This window comes from Mustela lutreola, chromosome 12 (assembly GCF_030435805.1).
Source record: "Mustela lutreola isolate mMusLut2 chromosome 12, mMusLut2.pri, whole genome shotgun sequence".
Classification (NCBI taxonomy): Eukaryota; Metazoa; Chordata; class Mammalia; order Carnivora; family Mustelidae; genus Mustela; species Mustela lutreola.
The window spans coordinates 96,179,035-96,199,220 of record NC_081301.1 but is presented as its reverse complement, the minus strand read 5'-3'; the positions used below and the strand labels follow the sequence as shown (position 1 = coordinate 96,199,220).

Here is a 20,186-nt window from a genome sequence, read left to right as displayed (position 1 = left end):
ACCCCCTGCATGTGCTCTCCTGTCTCTTTGTCAGCTAAAAAAGTGTTCTTTTAAAAAGATATTTATGTGGGAGAAAGAGAGTGTGTGCAGGAGGAGGGGCAGAGGGGTAGAGAGAATCCTCAAGCAGACTGCACTGAGCACGGAGCCTGACCTTAGGGCTCAATCCCACGACCCTGGGATCATGACCTGAGGCGAAGGTGGACACTTCACTGACTGAGCCACCCAGGTACCCCCAGATAAATAAATCTTAGAAAAAAACTATTTTATCCTATTGCATAGCTTGTCTTTTCACTTGATAGTGCCCTTTGATACACAAATGTTTTAATTTTGAGAAGTTCAGTTTATTTTTGTTGTTTTTGCTCATGCTTATGGTATCAATATTAGGAATGCCAGTGAGGTCACAAAGATTGATCCCTATTTTTTTTTTTCCTGAGTTTTAGTTGTAGTTCTTGTGTTGAGGTCTCTGATCCATTTTGAGTTAATTTGTGTATATGATGTGAGGTAGGGATTCGACTTTATTCTTTGCACAGGGCTATCCATTTGTTCCAGCACCATTTGTTGAAAACCTATTCTTTCATCACTGAACTATCTTTACCCTTGTCAAAAATCAGTTGACCAGGGGCGCCTGGGTGGCTCAGTGGGTTAAGCCTCTGCCTTCTGCTCAGGTCATGATCTCAGGGTCCTGGGATTGAGCCTCACATCTCGGGCTCTCTGCTCAGCCAGGGAAACTGCTTCCCCTGCCCTCTCTGCCTGCCTCTCTGCCTACTTGTGATCTCTCTCTCTCTGTCAAGTAAATAAATGAAAAAAAATCAGTTGACCACATATGTAGGGGTTTATTTCTGGACTCTTCTGTTCCATTGGGCTATACTGTCTTAATGCCAGTATCACACTGTCATGGTCACTGTAGCATTAAGTTTTGAAATAGAGAACTTGAGTCTTCCTGTTCCGTTTTTAATATTGTTTTAGCTATTTTGGGCCCCTTGCAATCTTGTATGAATTTCCATTTCTGCAAAAAAGACCATTGGAATTTTGGTAGGGATTGCATCGAGTCTCTAATTCATTATCTTAAAGGGCCTTTAACAATAAAGCAAGTCTTTTTTTTTTTTTTTTTTAAGATTTTTTATTTATTTATTTGACAGAGAGAGATCACAAGTAGGCAGAGAGGCAGGCAGAGAGAGAGAGAGAGGGAAGCAGGCTCCCCGCCGAGCAGAGAGCCCGATGCGGGACTCGATCCCAGGACCCTGAGATCACGACCCGAGCCGAAGGCAGCGGCTTAACCCACTGAGCCACCCAGGCGCCCCAGCAAGTCTTATATTTATTCTATGATTATCATTTCTGGTGCTTTTTGCTCCTCCTTCTAAATCTAGATTTCCATCTGGTACTGTTTATCTTCTGCCTGAGCGATTTTATTTAATGTCTGGTGTGCAGGTGGTAAATTCTTTCAGCTCTTGTCTGTCTGAACTCCCTTTCTGGGGTTTTCACTGGGTGTAGCCCCCTCGTTAATAGGTTTGCTTTGTTTTGCTTTCTTGAGGTGGTTTCTCGAGGTGGTTCCACTGTCTTCTGGCCCATCAGAGAAATCTGCTGTCATCTTGTACTTGCTGCTTTTCTCTGGGTGATTTTAGCGTGTCCTTTCCCTCGCTGGTTTTAGGCAGTTTTGTGGTACCCTTGGTTAGTTTCTCTCATCTTGTGCTCCGGGGTGGATGAGCTGCTACCGTCTGTAGGTCTATAGTTTCCATCAAATTTGGAAATTCTTGAGCCATTATGATTTTTCAAGGACTTATTTATCCTCACCCTTTCTCTTCCCTGGGACTCTGGTTTCTCTGTTTGACCCACAGCTCACTCTGAGCTCTCTGGTTTTTCAGTCTTTTTTTCCCTGTGTTTTATTTTGGGTAGTCTTGGTGTTGCTGCTTCAAGCTTATTAGTCTTCCACATTGTGCCGGCTGCTAAGCCCACCTGTTGCCCCACTCACGTCAGTTTCTGTACTTCCATCTTGCAAGTCTTCTGGGTCGCTGTTGATGTGATCAGGGTCTGGTCTGTATCCTGAACCCGTGGAAATCAGTCTCCTGGCTCTCACCTTGGCAATGGTGAGCTCCTCTCCCAGTGACGGTGAGCTCTCCCTATTGTGGTGGACTGGTTTCCCTTTTACGGCGTTGGGAACTGGTGCTGTTAATTCCTGTGTGGGTTCCCAGGCTTTGTTCTGGGACATACTTTGATGCCTTCAGGTTGTGCCCATCAGCTTTGTTGGTCAGGACCAGAGAGCACTTACGGGCTCCGTGTCTTTGCCTCCAACCCCCACCTCCTCCTGTTGGCTGCCAGTGGCTCTCTCACGGGTTTGCACCAGTTGTGCCTTTGCCTGCCATCTGCCACTTCTGCTTTGTCCACCACCTTGCAGCACCGCCCCTCCCCAAAGGTCTGCCAGCATGCCCACCATTGTCTATCTTTTGGTGCCACACCCAGAGGTCCTTTTGTGGGGGGACGAGGGCTGTCACGGAGCTCACCTGAACCCTGCCCCTCACTCTCTGGTGCTTAGTCACATAAAGTTCCCTGTTAATGGTAACTTTTGCTCACGGGAGCCAGATCAGTGCCTGTGACTGTTTTATTAGCTCAGCAGGATGTTTAAATCTCCAGCTCTGTTGTCTCAGTGCTTGAGGGCTGGGCTGGGGCCTGGGCGGAGGTGCAGATTTGAGCTGAGCCTGGCAGGCCTGGACATGTGTGTGCACACACCTGTGTGCGTCACAACATTTAGCTGTCTCACCTTGGGACAGCCTCTGGTGGTTGACCCACTGCCTAGTGAGACGTCTACACTCCAGCTTGGGGTTCAGAAGTGTGTTGTACTCTGGTCGCCCAGTCAGGCTGGCCTGGAGGCTTGGAGATACAGCTCTCATTCAGGGCACCTGCCTCATGGGTTGGGTCCTTCCTGTGCCTCCAGAAGCCTGGCGGGGTCTGGCACACCCCAGGCTGGTGTGCAGCTGGCAGTCCGCACCGCCACCGGTTGGGCCGGGCCCTGTGTAGGCATGAATCTGGGCTCTGTTTGGTCTTTCATTTGGGCCGGGGACAGAGGAGGACAGCATCGGGAATTAGAGCTGAGCCGACGTGGTTTGAAAGGAAACGGGTTTTCACAGAGTGGGCCATGCTGGCAGCTGGGGGCAGAAGAGCAGGAGCCGTCCTTGGGAAGGGGAGACCCCACGTCATCTACCAGTCCACCACGGCTTTCTACGTTTTGATTTTTTTTTTCAATATTTTTTCATTTATCTGTTTTTATTTTTTATTTTTTTTAAGATTTTATTTATTTATTTGACAGGCAGAGATCACAAGCAGGCAGAGAGGCAGGCAGAGAGAGAGGGAGAAGCAGGCTTCCTTGTGGAGCAGAGAGCCCGACGCGGGGCTCCATCCCAGGACCCTGAGATCATGACCCAGGCCGAAGGCAGAGGCTTAATCCACTGAGCCACCCAGGCGCCCCTGTTTATCTGTTTTTAAATCAGAGAGAGTGAGCACAAGCAGGGGGAGTGAGAGAAGGAGAAGCAGGCTCCCTGCTGAGCAAGGATTCCCCATGTGGGGCTCAATTGTGGGCCCCAGGATCACAACTCCAGTGGGAAGGCAGCCGCTCAGCTGCTCAGCTGACTAAGCCGCCCAGGCGTCCCTTGATTTTTTATATCAGAAAGGATCCTGCTCAGTAACACCCTTATCTTTATGCATATTTTCCCAATTGTTTTCTCAGAGTTCCTGGACTTCTTATCAAATAGCAAATAGTAAAAATGCCCTTGTTTCTCTTGCAAGAAATAAACACATCAACTCCTTCTTTGGTAGCTCTCCCTGGATTTTGTTTTTCTTCTGTGAGCCGGGAGCCCTATAGAGAATCTGCAGAGCGTGGCCACTGGGAAGGGGGCCACTGCGGGAGACATACACAGGCCCCTGGGATTTGTGTCCTGAGGACTGGGGCTGTGCAGAGCTGGACGGAGGCACTGGGTGGGGGCCACAACCAGCTCAGGACCGAGGCTGTGGACTGGGTCGGCTCTACCATGCCAGGTTGTGCTCCCCTTTGAGGGCTCCTCCCTGAGCCTGGGGGCAGGGTCCCCTGCCTATTGCAGCCCAGAGCCCTCCCTGGATCTGACAGTTGGGGTGGCAGTGCCCTCTCCCCTCTGTCTGGTACTTTCTGCTCTTTGCCCCAGTCCTAGTCTGTTGACTGGTTCTGAGTATCCTGGTTCATGGTCCTGTGCCATCACTAGGCCCTGGCCTGGTCTCACACCCTCCCAAGCCTCCCTGGTCTCCGTGGCCTCTCAGGATGGGTGAATAGAGTGCTCAAGATCAGGCAGGGGAAGGGTGCCTCCCTGAGCCTCAGTTTCTCCCATCTGGAGTGGGGCAGAGGGGTGCTGTTGGGGGCCTCAGACCTGCCCTGGTACTAGGGTAGGAGTCCCCTGCCTGGGCCCTGGGTCAGCAGCCTGACTCCCAAAAGGGGCTGTTCTGCTGCGCACCCCATTTCCACCTCGTCTCTCTCGGCCCCCAGCCACTCCCTGTGCTGGGTCCGTCCTGCCCTGCCTAGCCCACCTCGGCCATCAGCCCCTCCCAGCTCCTCTTCGCCGTCACTCCCACCTGCAGCCTGTGTGGCCCTTAGGTGTCCAGTACCCCCCCAGTGGCCAGTGGCCCCCATCTAGCCCCCCCACCCATGTCCCATCACGTCCTCCCCCAATGTCCAGCTTGTGTGCACTTGAGTGAGCAGAGTGTCCTGCCACAGGGCCGGCCAGCGTCGACCTCTCTCTTACGAGCGTCTGGTCTCTGCACAGGCATTTGGACAGGCGCACACGAACCACAAGAAGGTGGCGGCAGATGGCGAGAGCCGGGAGGAGAGTCTGATCCAGGAGTCGGCCTCCAAGGAGCAGTACTACGTGCGCAAGGTGCTGGAGCTGCAGACCGAGCTGAAGCAGCTGCGGAACGTGCTCACCAACACGCAGTCGGAGAACGAGCGCCTGGCGTCCGTGGCGCAGGAGCTGAAGGAGGTGACGGGCACACCTGGTGGGGTCGGGGCGAGTGTCTGGTGCCACCGATGATGGGGTGGGCGAGCGACAGGGCCAGCACATGTGGCCATGACCCCGTGTGAGCGAGTCCTGGCCATGGCCTCGGGACCCCCGGGTTCTCATCCAGAAGGGGAGGGGGCCTTGTTCTGGGCCGCAGGGAGACCCACTGTCTGCCCTCTGTTTCCTTCAGGGGTGACAGGTGACCAGAGGGACGGATGGTTGTCCGTTTCACGCTTCGGATGGGAGGGTATGGAGCAGTCAGGGTCCCACGGATCCAGGAGGGGACTCCAGCGAGCTCTGGGACAGAGCCCAGGATCTGGCAGCAGGGGGAGCAGTCACTGCCCCTGGTTGGGGTCAGATGTCACCAAGGCTTGTGGGCCTGGGAGGAGCTTGGCTTGGATCCTGTTGTGGAGCCAGAGTGCATGATCTCACTTCCTCCCACGGGATCACCCGCCTTGGGATGGGAGCAGGGTTTGACATTACTGAGGCGGTCTCAGCCCCTCCGCTGGCCAGGCTCATTCCACCCTCCTCCTCTTCCAGAAGGGCTTGTCTGGCTGTCTGGAACACCCCGGGGACCTGCTGACTCCTGGCTGTGTGCGTCAGGAAATTAGCTCAGCTGGTCCCTCGTGAGACCAGGTTTGGTGGGGCTGGGATTCCTGCTCTTCCTGTTGGTGCTTCAGGAGGAGGCCTGCCCACCCCACCCCACGCACCCTCAGCCGCCTCTTCCTCTCAAGGCCCTGCTTCTTGCCCCGTCAGCCCCACTACTCCCTGCTCAGACCAGGATCCGCTCCCTCGCCAGCCCCGGCTGTTCCCTGTTCTGAACTCTTCTGCTGATCCTGGGGGCATGTGGCGTCTCCTCCCTTCCCAGAGGCTGGCACGGGAGGCTCAGGCCCACTTCAGGAGCCTGAACCGCAGGAACACAACACCAAGCGCTGTCCCCAAGAAGTGCGGCCCCATACCTGCTTTTGTGGGACATGCACTGCAAGTCGTGCGGGGTCACCCCAGGGGACACCCCTTCCGTGACGATAGCTGTCCCTCCTGGTGCCTGGGCTTGCTGCCATCCGTGTGTCCTTTGACCAGACCCCCCGTGACAGTCAGCTTGTGTCTAGCCCCCAGTGTCGAGTTTCCAGGGGCATCCAATAGCCTCTGTCATGTGACCTGTATAACAGATGTGCTTAGCTCATGGGACAGCCTCAGCTGCCCCAGAACAACTCTTTTTGGTGAGCCCGTGGGCATCCACGTACTTCGCTTGTCTCATGGATGGCGAAACCAAGGAGCAGCTCTGGGGTCCTGACCTCTGACTTCTGTGCTGTTGTGTGGGTGGGCCCAGCTAGCATCTGTCCTGGGACGTGGCCTTGAGCCTCATTTTTGCATAGGAAGCAGCAGAGTCCCGGGGAGTTGGGCATGACCACAGCTGGCTAGAGGCAGAGTCCAGTCTCGTGCACACACCGAGGCCTTCCAGAGAGGTGGGGGCTACTCTTGAGAGGTGGGACTGGGTTGGTGAGGGGTCAGCCTCATCTGCCCTGGGGCGCCCTGCCAGGTCATCTCTTTGTCGTGGCAGGCCCTGTCCTTGCTGCCCTGGTGGACCCCATGTGTCTAGGGCCCCAGAATAAAGGACAGAGTTGTTGCAGCAGACATCTGTGCTCCCTGTCACCCAGGGCAGAAGCCAGGAAAGGCTTGATTGCCGCTGTGGTGGTGTTGGGCCGCCCAGAGCCCGCTGGAAGGAAGCATGGCGTCTGGTCACAAGGTGAGGCGTCTAGCACAGATGGGTGCTAGGGGCAGGAGCAGCCTTGTCAGGTGCCAGGTGGGTCTTCAGCGTGGGGTGGCCCCCAGCCCAGGGTCTGGGAGATGGGGGGACTGTCACATGGGCAGATAGCCTAGAGGCAAGAGGAGGGGACGTGGGTATGTTGAAGAGGCCACAGGGGTGGAGCCCCACACAGGAGGAGGACCGGGAGGCCTGTGTGGGTCTTGAGGGAATGGGTCCCATGAGGAAGTGCTCGTCCTCCTGGGGAGCAGGGTACGATGTGCAGCAGCCCGCCAGGAGATGAGGTCAGTTGGGCAAGGCTTGTCTGTGGAGAGGCAGATGTCTCCTGGGCAGCCTGCACAGGGCAAGCTCACCCGAGCCTTGGCCTCTGCCGTTACACCCGGAGAACACTTAACCTGCCCAGGCACTTCAGGGGGCCTTGCCCAGCCGGGAGAAGGTGGCTCCTGGTCGCAGGCAGGCCCACCTGCCACCCCAGCCTACTCCCTTTTAGAGCTGGCCCTTCTGGTGACGGCGGCTGTTGGCATGGGGCTTCCTAGGAACTCCAGTAAGGTGTCAGTCTCACAGGCGCCTCGGCTGCTGTGCGTATGACAGAGCTGTGGACACTTGCTGTCGCGACAGGAGCCGCAGGGTTGGGCCCATCACAGGACTCTGTTTGCCCCAAGACAGCAGGTCCAGCCTGGGTCATCGCTTACCACCTTCCTAGAACCCACTGGGAGGAAGGGAGAGGGAAGTACAGCTGAGCGCCTGCAGGAGAGAGTCACCACCTGTGAGACCCCTTTGTGTCCCTCTGATCGGCTTGTGTGGTTGTCACAGGCCAAGTGAGGCTTCTTCCTCGGTTCCCTCTCCTGATGCTCCTTCCTGCCTCTCACTCCTGGCTCCTCCTCCCACCACCCGGAGCTCCTGCGGCTGTGGCCCAGGCTGCAGGACCCAGGACCTAGGGCATCACCACTGCTCTGGAACCTTCCAGGCAGGGCATCTCCCAGCCATGACTCCCTTCCTCTCCCTCCACCCCTCGCTCCCCCAACATGCACACACACACCTGGGGTGCCTCCCTTCTTGGGGTGGACAGGGAGAGTGGGCACAGCCCTGGCTGGAAGGACAAAGGCCTGACCCACCAGTGCCTCCTGCCCTGAAGGTGCTGCTCTGGCTGTGTGAGGACAGCCGTTTGGTCCAGGGCAAGTTCCGCCTGCCATTCCCTATGGGCCTCCTCAGGGTTTCCTCAATGAAGGGGAGTATCTGCTCCAAAGTTCTCCTCAGGGCCCCTGGGGGCTGAGGTGGGAGCATGCTGACAGGCTGGGGGCACTGAGGGGCATGGAGAGGGTTTGCTGATGAGGAACCTGAGGAACCCACGCGTCCACCTTCTCCAGCCGGCCTGCACCGTCGGGGCAGAGGGTCACATGTTTACTGCCTGTGCCCATCATAAGGCCGCCATCGACAGGCTGTCTGGGAAAAGATGCTTACTTTGGGGAAAACCAAAGCACGGGGTGGCCAGTTGGAGCTCGTCGGAGCCCTCAGAGTTGGGTGTGTGCTGGGCAGAGGTGCTGTGTCTGCTGCAGGCATCTGGATCCTGTAGCGTTCCCAGATGGTGCCCTCACCTGCCGCATGCGTCCTGGGCCACTCTGTGAGCTTGGCGCCCCTGACCTCTCCGCCCATGGGGCCCCCTGCCCTTTGTCAGCCCAGGTGCTGGTGATGGGAGGCCGTGTTGTCATTTTTAGCAACAGAGCAAGATGGGATGCGGCTCCCTGTGGGCCCATCACCCTGAGTTGGGAAGGTTGTCCTGGCCGTGGGGGGAGCTACCCCTCGTGTCTCTTTCTGCAGTCTAGAGGGTAGGTAGCTGCGGGGTTCCGGCTCTGGCTTCCATCCCGAGTGGTGGCCGTGTCAGGTCGTATCACGTGTGTTTGGGCACCTCTTGCACCCCAGGTGAGAGAGGGCGGGGTAGGCAGGGCATTTCTGGAGACGCAGAGCAGGCATGTGCCTGGTGTTCATGGAAAATGAGGAATTCTGGGCAGGGGTGACCGTGCTGCCTGGAGCAGACGGAACCAGCGGCGCGTGCACGTTCCACGGAGTTCTGTGTCAGTCAAGGACACAGGCTGTGTGTGCCTTCAGTGCACTAGGGCCTCCACGTGCAGTCTGGAGTTCAGGATTTGGGGCTCAGAGGGTCTGGGAGCCCAGGCTGGCCTGTGCACCCCCTCCTCCCGGCCACCATCTACTGTTTCTGTCCACCTCAGGGCCCTTGGGTTTTGAAGGTGGTTATTGAGTTTTAAGTAAAGCCTGTGTGGAAGAAGAGGAGCGGATCTTGCTCGGGACTGTGCTTCCCGTGCCACCTCCTGTGTCCACCCCCATGGAGCAGACAGGTGGTCTGAGCAGGTGCGGCAGGCCGGGGTGGGCTGAGCCACAAGTGGGGAGCACCCGGCATGCTGTAGCCATGTGGACATGGCAGGCCCACGGTCACGGTTCTTACGAGTCCGTGATTGTGGCGGTAGGGAGGCTCTCCAGCGCCGCACAGCAGGGGAGAGGGTTGGCTTCGTGTAAGGATTTAGCTCAGGTGAGTGAGGGTGGTGGGCCAGTGGCTGGACACCCAGGGAAGGGCTGAGGTTACAGCTGGAGTCTGAGGGGTCTGGAGGCAAAATTCCTCTTTCCAGAGCATCCTAATCTTTTCTTTGGGGCTTGGAACCGACGGGAGGAGGCCCGTTGTGGAGGGTGCTCTGCTTCTCTCAGAGTGTGCTGATCAGACGTCACTCTGACCTGTATCTAGCGTGGTGGCGTCTGGACGGGCGTTTGCCCAAGTGCGTGGATGTGGGGGCCTCGCCATGTTGCCACAGACGTTAACCCTGACAGTTAACAAGGGCAGCAACCAAGGGCTGTGCGAGCGCGGAGCTTGTGTGGGGCTTTGTCAGGGATTCCCAGCTGCCTCCAGTGAGTGACAGTGTTTTCTCACGTTGCCGCTTGGACCGTATCATTTTGCATATTTTTGCCTGTTCAACAGGAGTTTTGCTTTCTGGGTGAGTCTTGCTTTTCTTCAGCCTGTCCCGTGCTGTGTGTTCGTTCTGGTGTCGCTCTTGGCCACCGCCTTGGGTCACTTTGCCGGAGACTCATGTAGTGAGTTGTCAGGTGCTTGACACCAGATGACTCCCCCTGTCTGTTGCTTTCATGTTTTCCTTCTTGCTCTCTGGCCCTGTTTCATCTTACCCATCCAGCGTTGCTGGCACGCATGTGCCTGCGTGGAGTCTTGGGGTCTTGTCTACAAAGCCCCAGCACGGTAGAGAGGCCGGTTCGCGAGGAGCGAAGGCAAAGGGGAGGGCCCGGGGGCGGCGCCGGCCCGAGGAACAAGATGCCGCCTGGGGTGTGGACACGGGACAGGTGGGAGGTAGTTTGTCTAGGGATCATTTCTGCCCCCAGGGATGTCAGCGACGTCTGGAGACCATTCTAGTTGTCACAGTGTGGGAGGGAACTACGAAATGTCCTATCACATACAGGACAGCCCAGAATGTCACAGGGACTGAGGTCAAGGGACCCAGCCAGGTCCTGGCACAGCTATGTGGCTGCCAGCGCCAGTGGGACCAGCTGTGGCCAGCTGCCCACATTCACCTTCCTCTTGGCAGATCAACCAGAACGTGGAGACGCAGCGTGGCCGCCTGCGGGATGACATCAAGGAGTATAAGTTCCGAGAGGCCCGCCTGCTGCAGGACTACTCGGAGCTGGAGGAGGAGAACATCAGCCTGCAGAAGCAGGTGTCTGTGCTCAGGCAGAACCAGGCAAGTGTTCGGGCTGCAGCCCCTGCCCCTCGCTTCGCGGGTCTGTGGTCTGCAGGCGGTTCCCTGCCTTCTTTCCCATCGCCAAGCCCAGGGCCACACAGCACATTGCTGTGGACTAAGGGGTGTGGGGTCAGGACCTGGCTTCTCCTGGACCCTGAGAATGAGGTCTCTGGCTGTAGTATTGGCTGACTGCTGGCCTGGCCAAGGTGTCCCAGTCAGCAAAAGTGGGACAAAAATACAGAAGGTGATGGAGAGGAGACACCCGAACCCCAGGAGGCGGGGTGTCCAGGCCCCTCTCTCCCACAGCAGTTTGCCTGCTCCTCTGTCTGTGTGTGGTCCCGGGCCCTAGTAGCCCCCCGGGTAGGATGATGGGCACTGAGGAGCAGTAGGGAGAGGTCCGAACTCTTATCTCTGCACTCAGATAACCCCAACAACAGGCAGGGTCACCTCAGGCTGTGATGGGGTCAGGAGGGTCACCTCCACTGGTAACAGAACACCCACGTGAGATCCCTAAAGGCCTACACCTGCCAACCTCTCCAGGCACTACAGCTCTGCAGGGTGGGGCTGGGGGACCTTTTCTCAGCAACCCCAAAGCTCAGCGCCCTGGATGTTTGAATCTTGCATGGGAAGGCCTGGGTTCACGTGTGTATGTCAACAGCAGGTCTGCTGTGACACTGCACATCAGTGGTCATGCACAAGTGTCCTGAGACAAGGAAACTGAGGCAGATGGTGGAGTCCAGTTCCCTCCCCAGCCTCCCTGCCCCTGGGTTGTGTTCTTCATTTCTTGCACCAATATAACAGAATGGTAAATACTTTCAGAAATTCCCTGTAGCCTCTGGGGCGCCTGGGTGGCTCAGTGGGTTAAAGCCTCTGCCTTCGGCTCAGGTCATGATCTCAGGGTCCTGGGATCGAGCCCCACATCGGGCTCTCTGCTCAGCAGGGAGCCTACTTCTACCTCTCTGTCTGCCTCTCTGCCTACTTGTGATCTCTATCTGTCTAATGAATAAATAAAACCTTAAAAAAAAAAAATTCCCTGTAGCCTCCTCTGCAGGAACCTCCCTTGTCTGCCCGCAGACACGGCTTCAGTCCGTGTGACCGGATTGTCTGCTGCTCCCACTGGGGTGCCTCCAGGTCTGGGTGCCAGGCGTGCTGCGGCATGTCCCTCCTCTGTGGCAGTACTCATGCTTTTGCTTGCAGAGAGGATTAGAAGTGATGGTCCTTGCATGGGCATTGATAGTGTGTTTTAGGTTTCTTAGAATATTTAACCAACTATTCATGTTCGTGAAGTAGCTCTGGAATTTCCAGCCAGTGTGTGTGTGCTGCTGTTTCAAGTGACCCGACCCGTGTGCAGCAGGGATGCATGTGTTCCGGGTCCGGTCGTGTCTCCGGCTCTGCCAGCAGCAGGTGCATGGGACCCAGAGCCCCCGAGCATCCAGCAGCCCTTGCTGCGGTGGCTACACGCCAGTATGTCCCCCTCGTATGGGCACAGGACAGCGTCCCTGTCTTTCCAGGTGGAGTTTGAAGGCCTCAAGCATGAGATCAAGCGTCTGGAGGAGGAGACCGAGTACCTCAACAGCCAGCTGGAGGATGCCATCAGGCTCAAGGAGATCTCGGAGCGGCAGCTGGAGGAGGCGCTGGAGACCCTGAAGACAGAGCGAGAGCAGAAGCTCAGCCTGCGCAAGGAGCTGTCCCACTATATGAGCATCAACGACTCCCTCTACACCAGCCACCTGCACGTCTCCCTGGACGGCCTCAAGCTCAGCGACGACACCGAGGCCCTGGCCAACGGCTTCGAGCATGGCGGCCTGGCCAAGCTGCCCCCAGACAACAGGACCTCCACGCCCTCCAAGGACGGCCTCGCTCCACCCTCCCCCAGCCTGGTGTCCGACCTCCTCAGCGAGCTCAACATCTCCGAGATCCAGAAGCTGAAGCAGCAGCTGATGCAGGTGCGGGCGGCGGGGGTCATCACAGCGCCGGGGCCTTGGGGGTGCACGCATCCCCTCTTACTGGTGTTTACTGTAAAGGCCCCGTCGTTGCTGTAGTGACAGTGCAGAGTTGCAGGGGAGGTGCCCTGAGGAGGAGGGTCCTGGCGATGAGGTGGCAGTTTGGGCCCTGTCCAGGGTTCCCTCATGCCCTTTCACGGGCCCACGTGCAGCCTCCCATGCTGCATCATGTCAGGTCTCCTGGCGTCTGCACCGTGGCCCACCTCTGGCTGGCACACATCTCCAAGGAGGGCCGTCTCAGCTCCGCATGCTTCCAGGCTGGGAGGGCCCCTCAGGGCTCCACACATGGCACCCGCATTGCCCACGTCACAGAGACCTGCAGGGCGATTGCTGTGGCACAGGCGGGGTCATCACTGGGTCTGTCCTGGGGGTCCTGCGGGCTGCTGACGGGCCTCCTGTGCTCTTGCAGATGGAGCGGGAGAAGGTGGGCCTGCTGACCACACTGCAGGACACGCAGAAGCAGCTGGAGCAGGCGCGGGGAGCCCTGTCGGAGCAGCATGAGGAGGTGAGCCGCCTCACAGAGAACCTCACCGCCCTGCGGCGCCTGCAGGCCGGCAAGGAGCGGCGGACGGCCCTGGACAGTGAGAAGGAGCGTGACAGCCACGAGGACGGTGACTACTACGAGGTGGACATCAATGGGCCTGAGATCCTGGCTTGCAAGTACCGTGTGGCCCTGGCGGAGGCAGGTGAGCTCCGCGAGCAGCTGAAAGCCCTGCGCAGTGAGCATGAGGCCGGTGAGGCCCGGTACGCAGAGGAGAAGGGCCAGCACGAGGCCGAGAGCCAGGCACTCACAGAGAAGGTCTCCCTGCTGGAGAAGGCCAGCCGCCAGGACCGCGAGCTGCTGGCCCGGCTGCAGGCGGAGCTGAAGAAGGTGAGTGATGTTGCAGGTGAGACACAGGGCAGCCTGAGCGTGGCCCAGGACGAGCTGGTGACCTTCAGCGAGGAGCTGGCCAACCTCTACCATCACGTGTGCATGTGTAACAACGAGACGCCCACCCGCGTTGTGCTGGACTACTACCGAGAGGGCCCGGCCGGCGCCGGCCGCTGCAGCCCCGAGGCCCGCGGGCGCCGCTCACCCGTCCTGCCCAAAGGGCCTCCTGCCACAGAGGGTGGCGCGGGGGACAGCAGCCCCTCGCCCAGCCCCTCTCTGCCCTCGCCCCTGAGTGACCCGCGACGGGAGCCCATGAACATCTACAACCTGATCGCCATCATCCGCGACCAGATCAGGCACCTGCAAGCGGCCGTGGACCGCACCACAGAGCTGTCGCGGCAGCGCCTGGCCTCCCAGGAGCTGGGCCCCGCTGCAGATAAGGACCGGGAGGCGCTCATGGAGGAGATTCTCAAGTTGAAGTCCCTGCTGAGCACCAAGCGGGAGCAGATCACCACGCTGCGCACCGTGCTCAAGGCCAACAAGCAGGTGTGCGGCTGGGCGGGCGGGGCTCCTCCCTCCCTGGGCCTCCGTCAGGGACCCGTGTTTCTCAAGCCCCTGCCCTTCGTGTTCTGACCCCCAGACGGCTGAGGTGGCCCTGGCCAATCTGAAGAGCAAGTACGAGAACGAGAAGGCCATGGTGACCGAGACCATGATGAAGCTGCGCAACGAGCTGAAGGCCCTCAAGGAGGATGCGGCCACCTTCTCCTCCTTGCGCGCCATGTTCGCCACCAGGTACTTCCCACGGCTCCTGCCAGGGGGCCCGGGGTCAGGCCCTGCGGGGGGCTCCACCCCTGCAGCTGCTGAAGGCCCACAGGGCTGTCACCTGCAGTGCCGTCTGCACTCCCCTCGCAAGAGGACGGGGCTGGCGGCAGAGGCTGAGAGACCAGGGCCCAGAGGCCGGGCTGGAGGCACGACGTCAAAAGGGGGTGCGGGCTGAGGCTGATACCGAGTATAGTTAGCTCCCCAGAACTCCACAGGAAGTTTGTAGATTCACAAGGAAGTGTCCCTGCCTGGCAGTGACGTCCTGGGGTGCCCCATCTGACCTGCTGGCCAGGGATTAAGCAGGGGAGAGCAGCCAGCTGTGGACATAGGCACCCATCCACCTCCCCCAGAAGTCAGAGCAGGAGGCTGCTCAGGGCCCTGCTTTTGGGTGTTTGCACCACCCACAGGGGCTGGTCTTGGGCAGGCACCAGGGATGGGACGGGCCCATGATGGTCCAGGCAGGTCCTCTTTAAGCTGGGGAGGCTAAGGCTATGGTTAGAGGGGGTTGGAACCCAAATCAAGGCCTGTTGCTCTTCGTGCTATAGGAGGGTGCAGAGATGAGGAAAGAAAGTTCCAGGCTTCCCTGAAGGCTCCCTGTGCTCCTGGTCAAAGACCTTGGAAAGGACCCCACAGTCAGTCTCTCACCGTGTGGGTGACATGGTGACTCTCGGCTTTGTAATCAGTTTCATTTAACAACTTGGCATCTCAAATGCAGCTGAGATCACAGAATTGCAAGAGGGAGGGCCATGGCAGGGGGAGTGAGGGATGGGCCTGCCCACCACTGCCTCCCTCAGGGACAGACCTGCAGTGGGTGTTTCTCTCCCAGCTCCACGGAGAGAGGGGACATAGGTCCCAGGTAAGGAGATGGCAAGAAGGGTCACATTTATATGTGCCTTTCCCAGACTCTGGTGGGTCATCTGGTGACTTAACTCAGCACCTACTGTGCACAGTGATCCGGAAACAAGGCAGGTCCTGCCTCTGGGTTTACCTGTGAGGGCTGGGTGCCCCTTAGCCTTCTGGAAGTTCGCAGAGCAGCTGCCATCTCCCGTTACTGAAAACCAGCTGGGGAGCCCTTCCTAGAGGAAGCCGAACCTCTGAGAGGCAGGCGTGTCCTTGCAGCCCGCCGCTGAGTCCCCTTGCCCTCTGCGCTCTGGGTGGGGCCTCCACTGCGTGTGCGCTGCGGGGTGCTCTGCCAGCCGCTGCAGCCACGCTCTCACCTCTGGCGCGCCCACAGGTGTGACGAGTACATCACACAGCTGGACGAGATGCAGCGGCAGCTGGCGGCCGCGGAGGACGAGAAGAAGACTCTCAACTCCCTGCTGCGCATGGCCATCCAGCAGAAGCTGGCGCTCACCCAGCGGCTGGAGCTGCTCGAGCTGGACCACGAGCAGACCCGGCGGGGCCGCGCCAAGGCCGCCTCCAAGGCCAAGCCGGGCACCCCGAGCGTAAGTCACTCCTGTGCCTGTGCCAGCGACAGGGCCGAGGGCACCGGGCTCACCACCCAGGTGGTCTGTGGCGAGAAGTATAACATTTACTGCGATTAGGGCCACGGGGCCGCCGCTGCAGCTACCCTGCCGCACGTCACCTGTCCGCTTCACCTCCACTAACCCAGCAGCAGTGGGACCGCGGTGCTAGGCTGGTCTTAACCGTGACTAATGCACAGAGGGAAGGATGTGGCCGAGGCGGCGTGCTGTTCCACCTGGACCCTGTGAGCTTTGTGTCTGTTCTCACCCTTCACAGCAGCTGCTCTCCTGGTGGGGGAGGGGGTGTCGGGGGGTCCGAGTGATGTGTCCTAGCACACATGTGGCTTCCCAGGGTCTGTGTGCCGTTGGCCCCTGCCAGGGGTAAGGAGGGGGAGCAGAACCCGAATTGAAACTTGCATGTTCTCCGCACGTGTCTAATGCAGCGGCGTTAGTGGGTCCGGCCCGGTGCCAGGCGCAGCATCAGGGGCCGCGCCAAGCTTGGCACAGTTCACAGAATTCCTTTGTGGTTTATGCGGCATCTCACTGCACAGCACATTCAGGACACAGTTCCCTCCCCAAGCCCAGAGAAACAGTAGCCCCGACTCCTGCATCCTCCAGTCTGGGCACGTGCATGCACAGGGCACAGCTCATGCTCGCGAGGTCCAGAGCTCAGCCTCTCTTCTGAGATCTGCACACCCGTCTGGTGGCCTGTGAGGTGACATATTGGTAGGCCCAAGGCCTGGGGTTTTTCCTTGAGAAAAACTTCGTAAGTGCCTGGCCAAACCCTGTTCTCACAGGAAGACCATCGTTTTGTACTTAGGGTGTGCCAGCCTTCGTGGCAGGTTTCTGCAGCCTCTGCTCATCATCACACACCCCCAGAGCAGGGCTCTAGAAATCTCCAGTGGATGGGCTGGGACAAGGGACTCCCACTCTGTAGCCAGAGCCCAGCCCAGTGTGGAGAGGGAGCCCCACATGCCCGGGGCCTGTTCCGCACGCAGGTGGTGCGTCCCCCTCATCAGTGCAGTTGCAGATGTGGGCACGGGCAGCATAGGCAGCTGTAGGACTCTCCGTTCCCAGCGCTGGCGTCCACGGCCACCTGAGGTCCCACGTTCCTTTGCAGTATTTCTCTTCCTGTTTCCCTGGGGGCTGCAGGACCTGAGGCTTCTGTCTTTTCCCTGAAGGGCTCCTTGCCTGATCTCTCCATGCCCAGGGGGGTTTATGTTGCCCCGATACAGCTCTCGCCTCCTTTCCCAGGCACATCTCGGTCCCCAGCAGACTCCAGGCACTGCACAGACCGCGGTGGGCTTGGCAGACAACCAGAGTAGGGGGATGGCGGGCCCGGCCGTGCCAGTCCCGAGTACCAGGCTGCTTTGCTGATGAGCTGTTGGGTCTCGGATCCCTCTCCCAGCCGAAGAGGGGCCGGGCCGCTCCCTCTGCAGGCAGGTCTCCCGGGGCCCTGGCCGCCCGCCGGCCCGCCCGCCGCTTCTTGCCGCTGCTCTCCTGCTTGCAGGTGCTCCCTGAGGCAGTGGGGCTGGCGGCGCCTCCTAACACACGCAGGTCTTCTCTGCCGCCGACTAATGCACCACGTCCTGCCCCAGCCCGGGCGGCGGTCATCTGAGCGGTGCTGGTTCTAACGCTGTCTTGTTTTCTCCCGTTTCCAGCTGTAGAGTAGCTGCCGGGAGGACTCGGCCGCGGCCCTGTCACACTGCAGCCCCTCCCCCTCCCGCGGGCCCACGCCGAGGAAGGAAGGGCAGCCTAAAAGTCCACTTAGAAACGTGTTTGGATATGCCACTGCAGTTCTTTCCAAGTTAGCATTCCCTGAGTGTTTAATGGCAGAGAGAAAAAAGCTTTAATGTTGAGAATGCCGCCAGCTGCTGCCTGGAAGGCCTCTGTGCAGCGCTGAAGAACCCGCTCGGACAGCGGCCACCAGGCTTGCTTAGAAACCCGCTAGAAACACTCAGCACCGGGGCTCCCTGCTACAGACGCCCTTTTTTTATCCGATCAACCTGTGCACTTTTGATATTTTGATATTATATTTGCTTCCTTAATCCCTCCCATAGAGACGGTCTCAGATGCCGTGGTCTGTCTCGTGGTCCTGTAGTGCTCCGTCTTAGCTCCCGCCGTGTTGATCTGACATCAGCACGTGGCATGGATGTGTTTTCCTAGCATGTAGCTCTAGACTGTTTAGATGGAGGCCTCGACCCGGCAAGGAGCTCAGCGATACGTGTCCGCGCTGTGGTTCAGCAGCCTTTTATGTTAACACGGCATTATGGTTCATGTTTGAAATTACAGATTTTAAATGCCATGTTCATTAAGAAATCCAGGGTATTCCAATTCTGGGGTTTTTCATATTGTATTATTATTATTCTTAGGAATAGTTCAATGTAACAAGAAGAAAACTTGACCTTTGCTCTGGTTAAACAGTAATAGGCACTTGAAAACAAAAAGATAAATTATTGAGTGAGTAGTATTACCTACAAATTCCAGAATCTTCTGGGTTTTGGGACATTGTGAAGCATGACTGATTAACAGAATTTTATACAACTGTTCCAGTGAAATTCCAAATTGGAATTGTTTTGTTACTCTGGTTGTTGTGCCAAATTGTGGTACACTTAGAAAATCCTACAGTCGTCGATTTTTAGGGTGTTCTATTTCAACACCTTTTTGTTAGTAATCATTGCCAGTAGTGCCTTCATCAGTTAAGGGAGGTGTCCCAGCGTAGTTTCGGCTCTGACATGGATAGCAAAGAGCTGGTTGGGAGTGTTGCAGGCCAGGGTGGACCAAGAGGTGTGAACGGGCGCACACCTTCGTGCCTGAGCCTGGGCATCTTCATCGAGGGAAAGAAAACAGCAATTGTGCGAAATTCTGTTAGTCAGTGATTCTTCACCGTGCAGATCCTTGCAAATTCAGGGGCTGAGAGAAGGAACGTGAACACACACGCATCGAGTGTGCTTTGGGAACCAAATGGACCTGGGGGACAAGCTAAGCAGGCGGTGCGAACAGCATGCCACGTTTGCGAAGAGCAGGAGGCAGGGGCGCCGGCGCTGTCGGCCCCGTGCGCTGGGGCGAGGGCTAGCCGTAGTACTCTCCGCAGCTGTGAGGAAGAGACGTTCTATGTTCTCTGGCTTGGTGTAACTAATCACTGTTCATTTCAGGAAACAGAACTCGGTATAGCTCCTCAGCAACCCAGGGCTGTGTCCTGTCGGTTTTGCTGAGTGAGGCTGCGCTTACGGTGAAATTGGTACTCACAGAGGAAGAAAGTGTCTTCCCTTCTCCAAAATAAAGGACAAATTATAATAATATTTAAGTAGCAAGAATAAAAGAATTCTGTTTCCTGGAATAAGCATTTCTTATTCCTAGTTATAGGGACCCCTATTTTTACCTTCTATTACAGTGTTGGTTCATAAGAAACAATGTTACATTTACGATGACTTCATCTGTATGGGGTATTTATTTGCAATGATGTCTGAGTACTGTATTTTTTTTCTGTGCATTACCTTAGTGTCAGAAATGTTGTCTTTATTTTAAGATCATATGCATGTTTTCCTGCCAAGGAACCTTTACACAGACCCTAACAAACAAACAAAAAATGCCTTCAGATTCTGAGGAAATAAGGCAGAGCCTGGAAAAGGACTAGGACGGAGCAGTCGCTCTCAACTCGGGACGCGGGTGAATGGCACGAGTGTCTGCAAAGCCAGTGCACATAGGAACAGGGGGCCTGGTAAGGGTCGCGTTGGTAGGACCAATAAATAAAGAATAATACAAAAGCACAAGACTTGTTCTCTGTGGCTGCTCGGACCCTCGGCTCCAGGTGACTGTGGGGCCAGCAAGGCATCGTAACTCCAGTGCCTAAAACAACAAAACCAGCCTATCTGTGACTGCTGGTGGGAGGAAGTGGGACACAGCCTGGGGCCCGTTTCCGGAGGTTCGGGCAGGAGGGGAGGTGTGGGTTGCCTCTGGCAGTGGCCCTCAGGTGTCCCGAGCCCCAGCGGTGTGGCAGCGAGAGCACATCGCCTTCACACTGTCCTCTCTCAGGAAGCAGAGATTTGGATAATGTGGGGTCCTTTGCTGTCCAGACTCTTGGTCTGTGAACTCAGGGATGCGTAGCCATGTTCACCTGTAGGAATGCCTAGGAGGAACGCTGAGCTTGTCCTGCTGTGAGCTTAGGGGCAGATTCTGGCTGAGGGGACAGGGCGTCCTGGGGACACTCTGGCAGCATTCGTCTGACAGCCTCAGTCGGGCCCAAGGGACTGCCCAGACCTCAGGTTGCTGTCTGAGGCCAGGGTCTCACTGCCCTGGCCTCGTCCCGGGACACCTCCCTCTACCCACAGTCTCCTCTTGCCTTGTGGTCTGCAGGGCCCCTTCCTCTCATGGTTCCCATCTGGCTTGTGTAGCAGCTGCTGGAACCCGTGTTCAGCTTGAAACCTCTTTTGAAAGAGACTCATTTTTCTAATTCAGTAGCTAAAAGGACTCTTCCTCCCCTGCTGGCCCATGC

The 20,186-nt window shown here is 57.5% G+C and overlaps 1 protein-coding gene across 2 annotated transcripts in view; it reads left to right on the top strand.

The window, feature by feature from the left end:
* BICD2 (BICD cargo adaptor 2) overlaps positions 1 to 19,464 on the top strand; it is a 43,118-nt gene extending 23,654 nt beyond the window's left edge. Inside the window, exons 2-8 of one of the 2 annotated variants that reach the window (XM_059141465.1) lie at positions 4,782 to 4,994; positions 10,380 to 10,532; positions 12,044 to 12,478; positions 12,945 to 13,952; positions 14,047 to 14,198; positions 15,463 to 15,673; positions 17,353 to 19,464. In XM_059141465.1, coding sequence (XP_058997448.1) covers positions 4,782 to 4,994; positions 10,380 to 10,532; positions 12,044 to 12,478; positions 12,945 to 13,952; positions 14,047 to 14,198; positions 15,463 to 15,673; positions 17,353 to 17,358 — 2,178 coding nt within the window. In that variant the 3' untranslated portion in view covers positions 17,359 to 19,464. Of the gene's footprint in view, positions 1 to 4,781; positions 4,995 to 10,379; positions 10,533 to 12,043; positions 12,479 to 12,944; positions 13,953 to 14,046; positions 14,199 to 15,462 lie in introns of both variants that reach the window. The other variant, XM_059141464.1, reaches the window with a different exon arrangement.
* Positions 19,465 to 20,186: the final 722 nt, after the last annotated feature.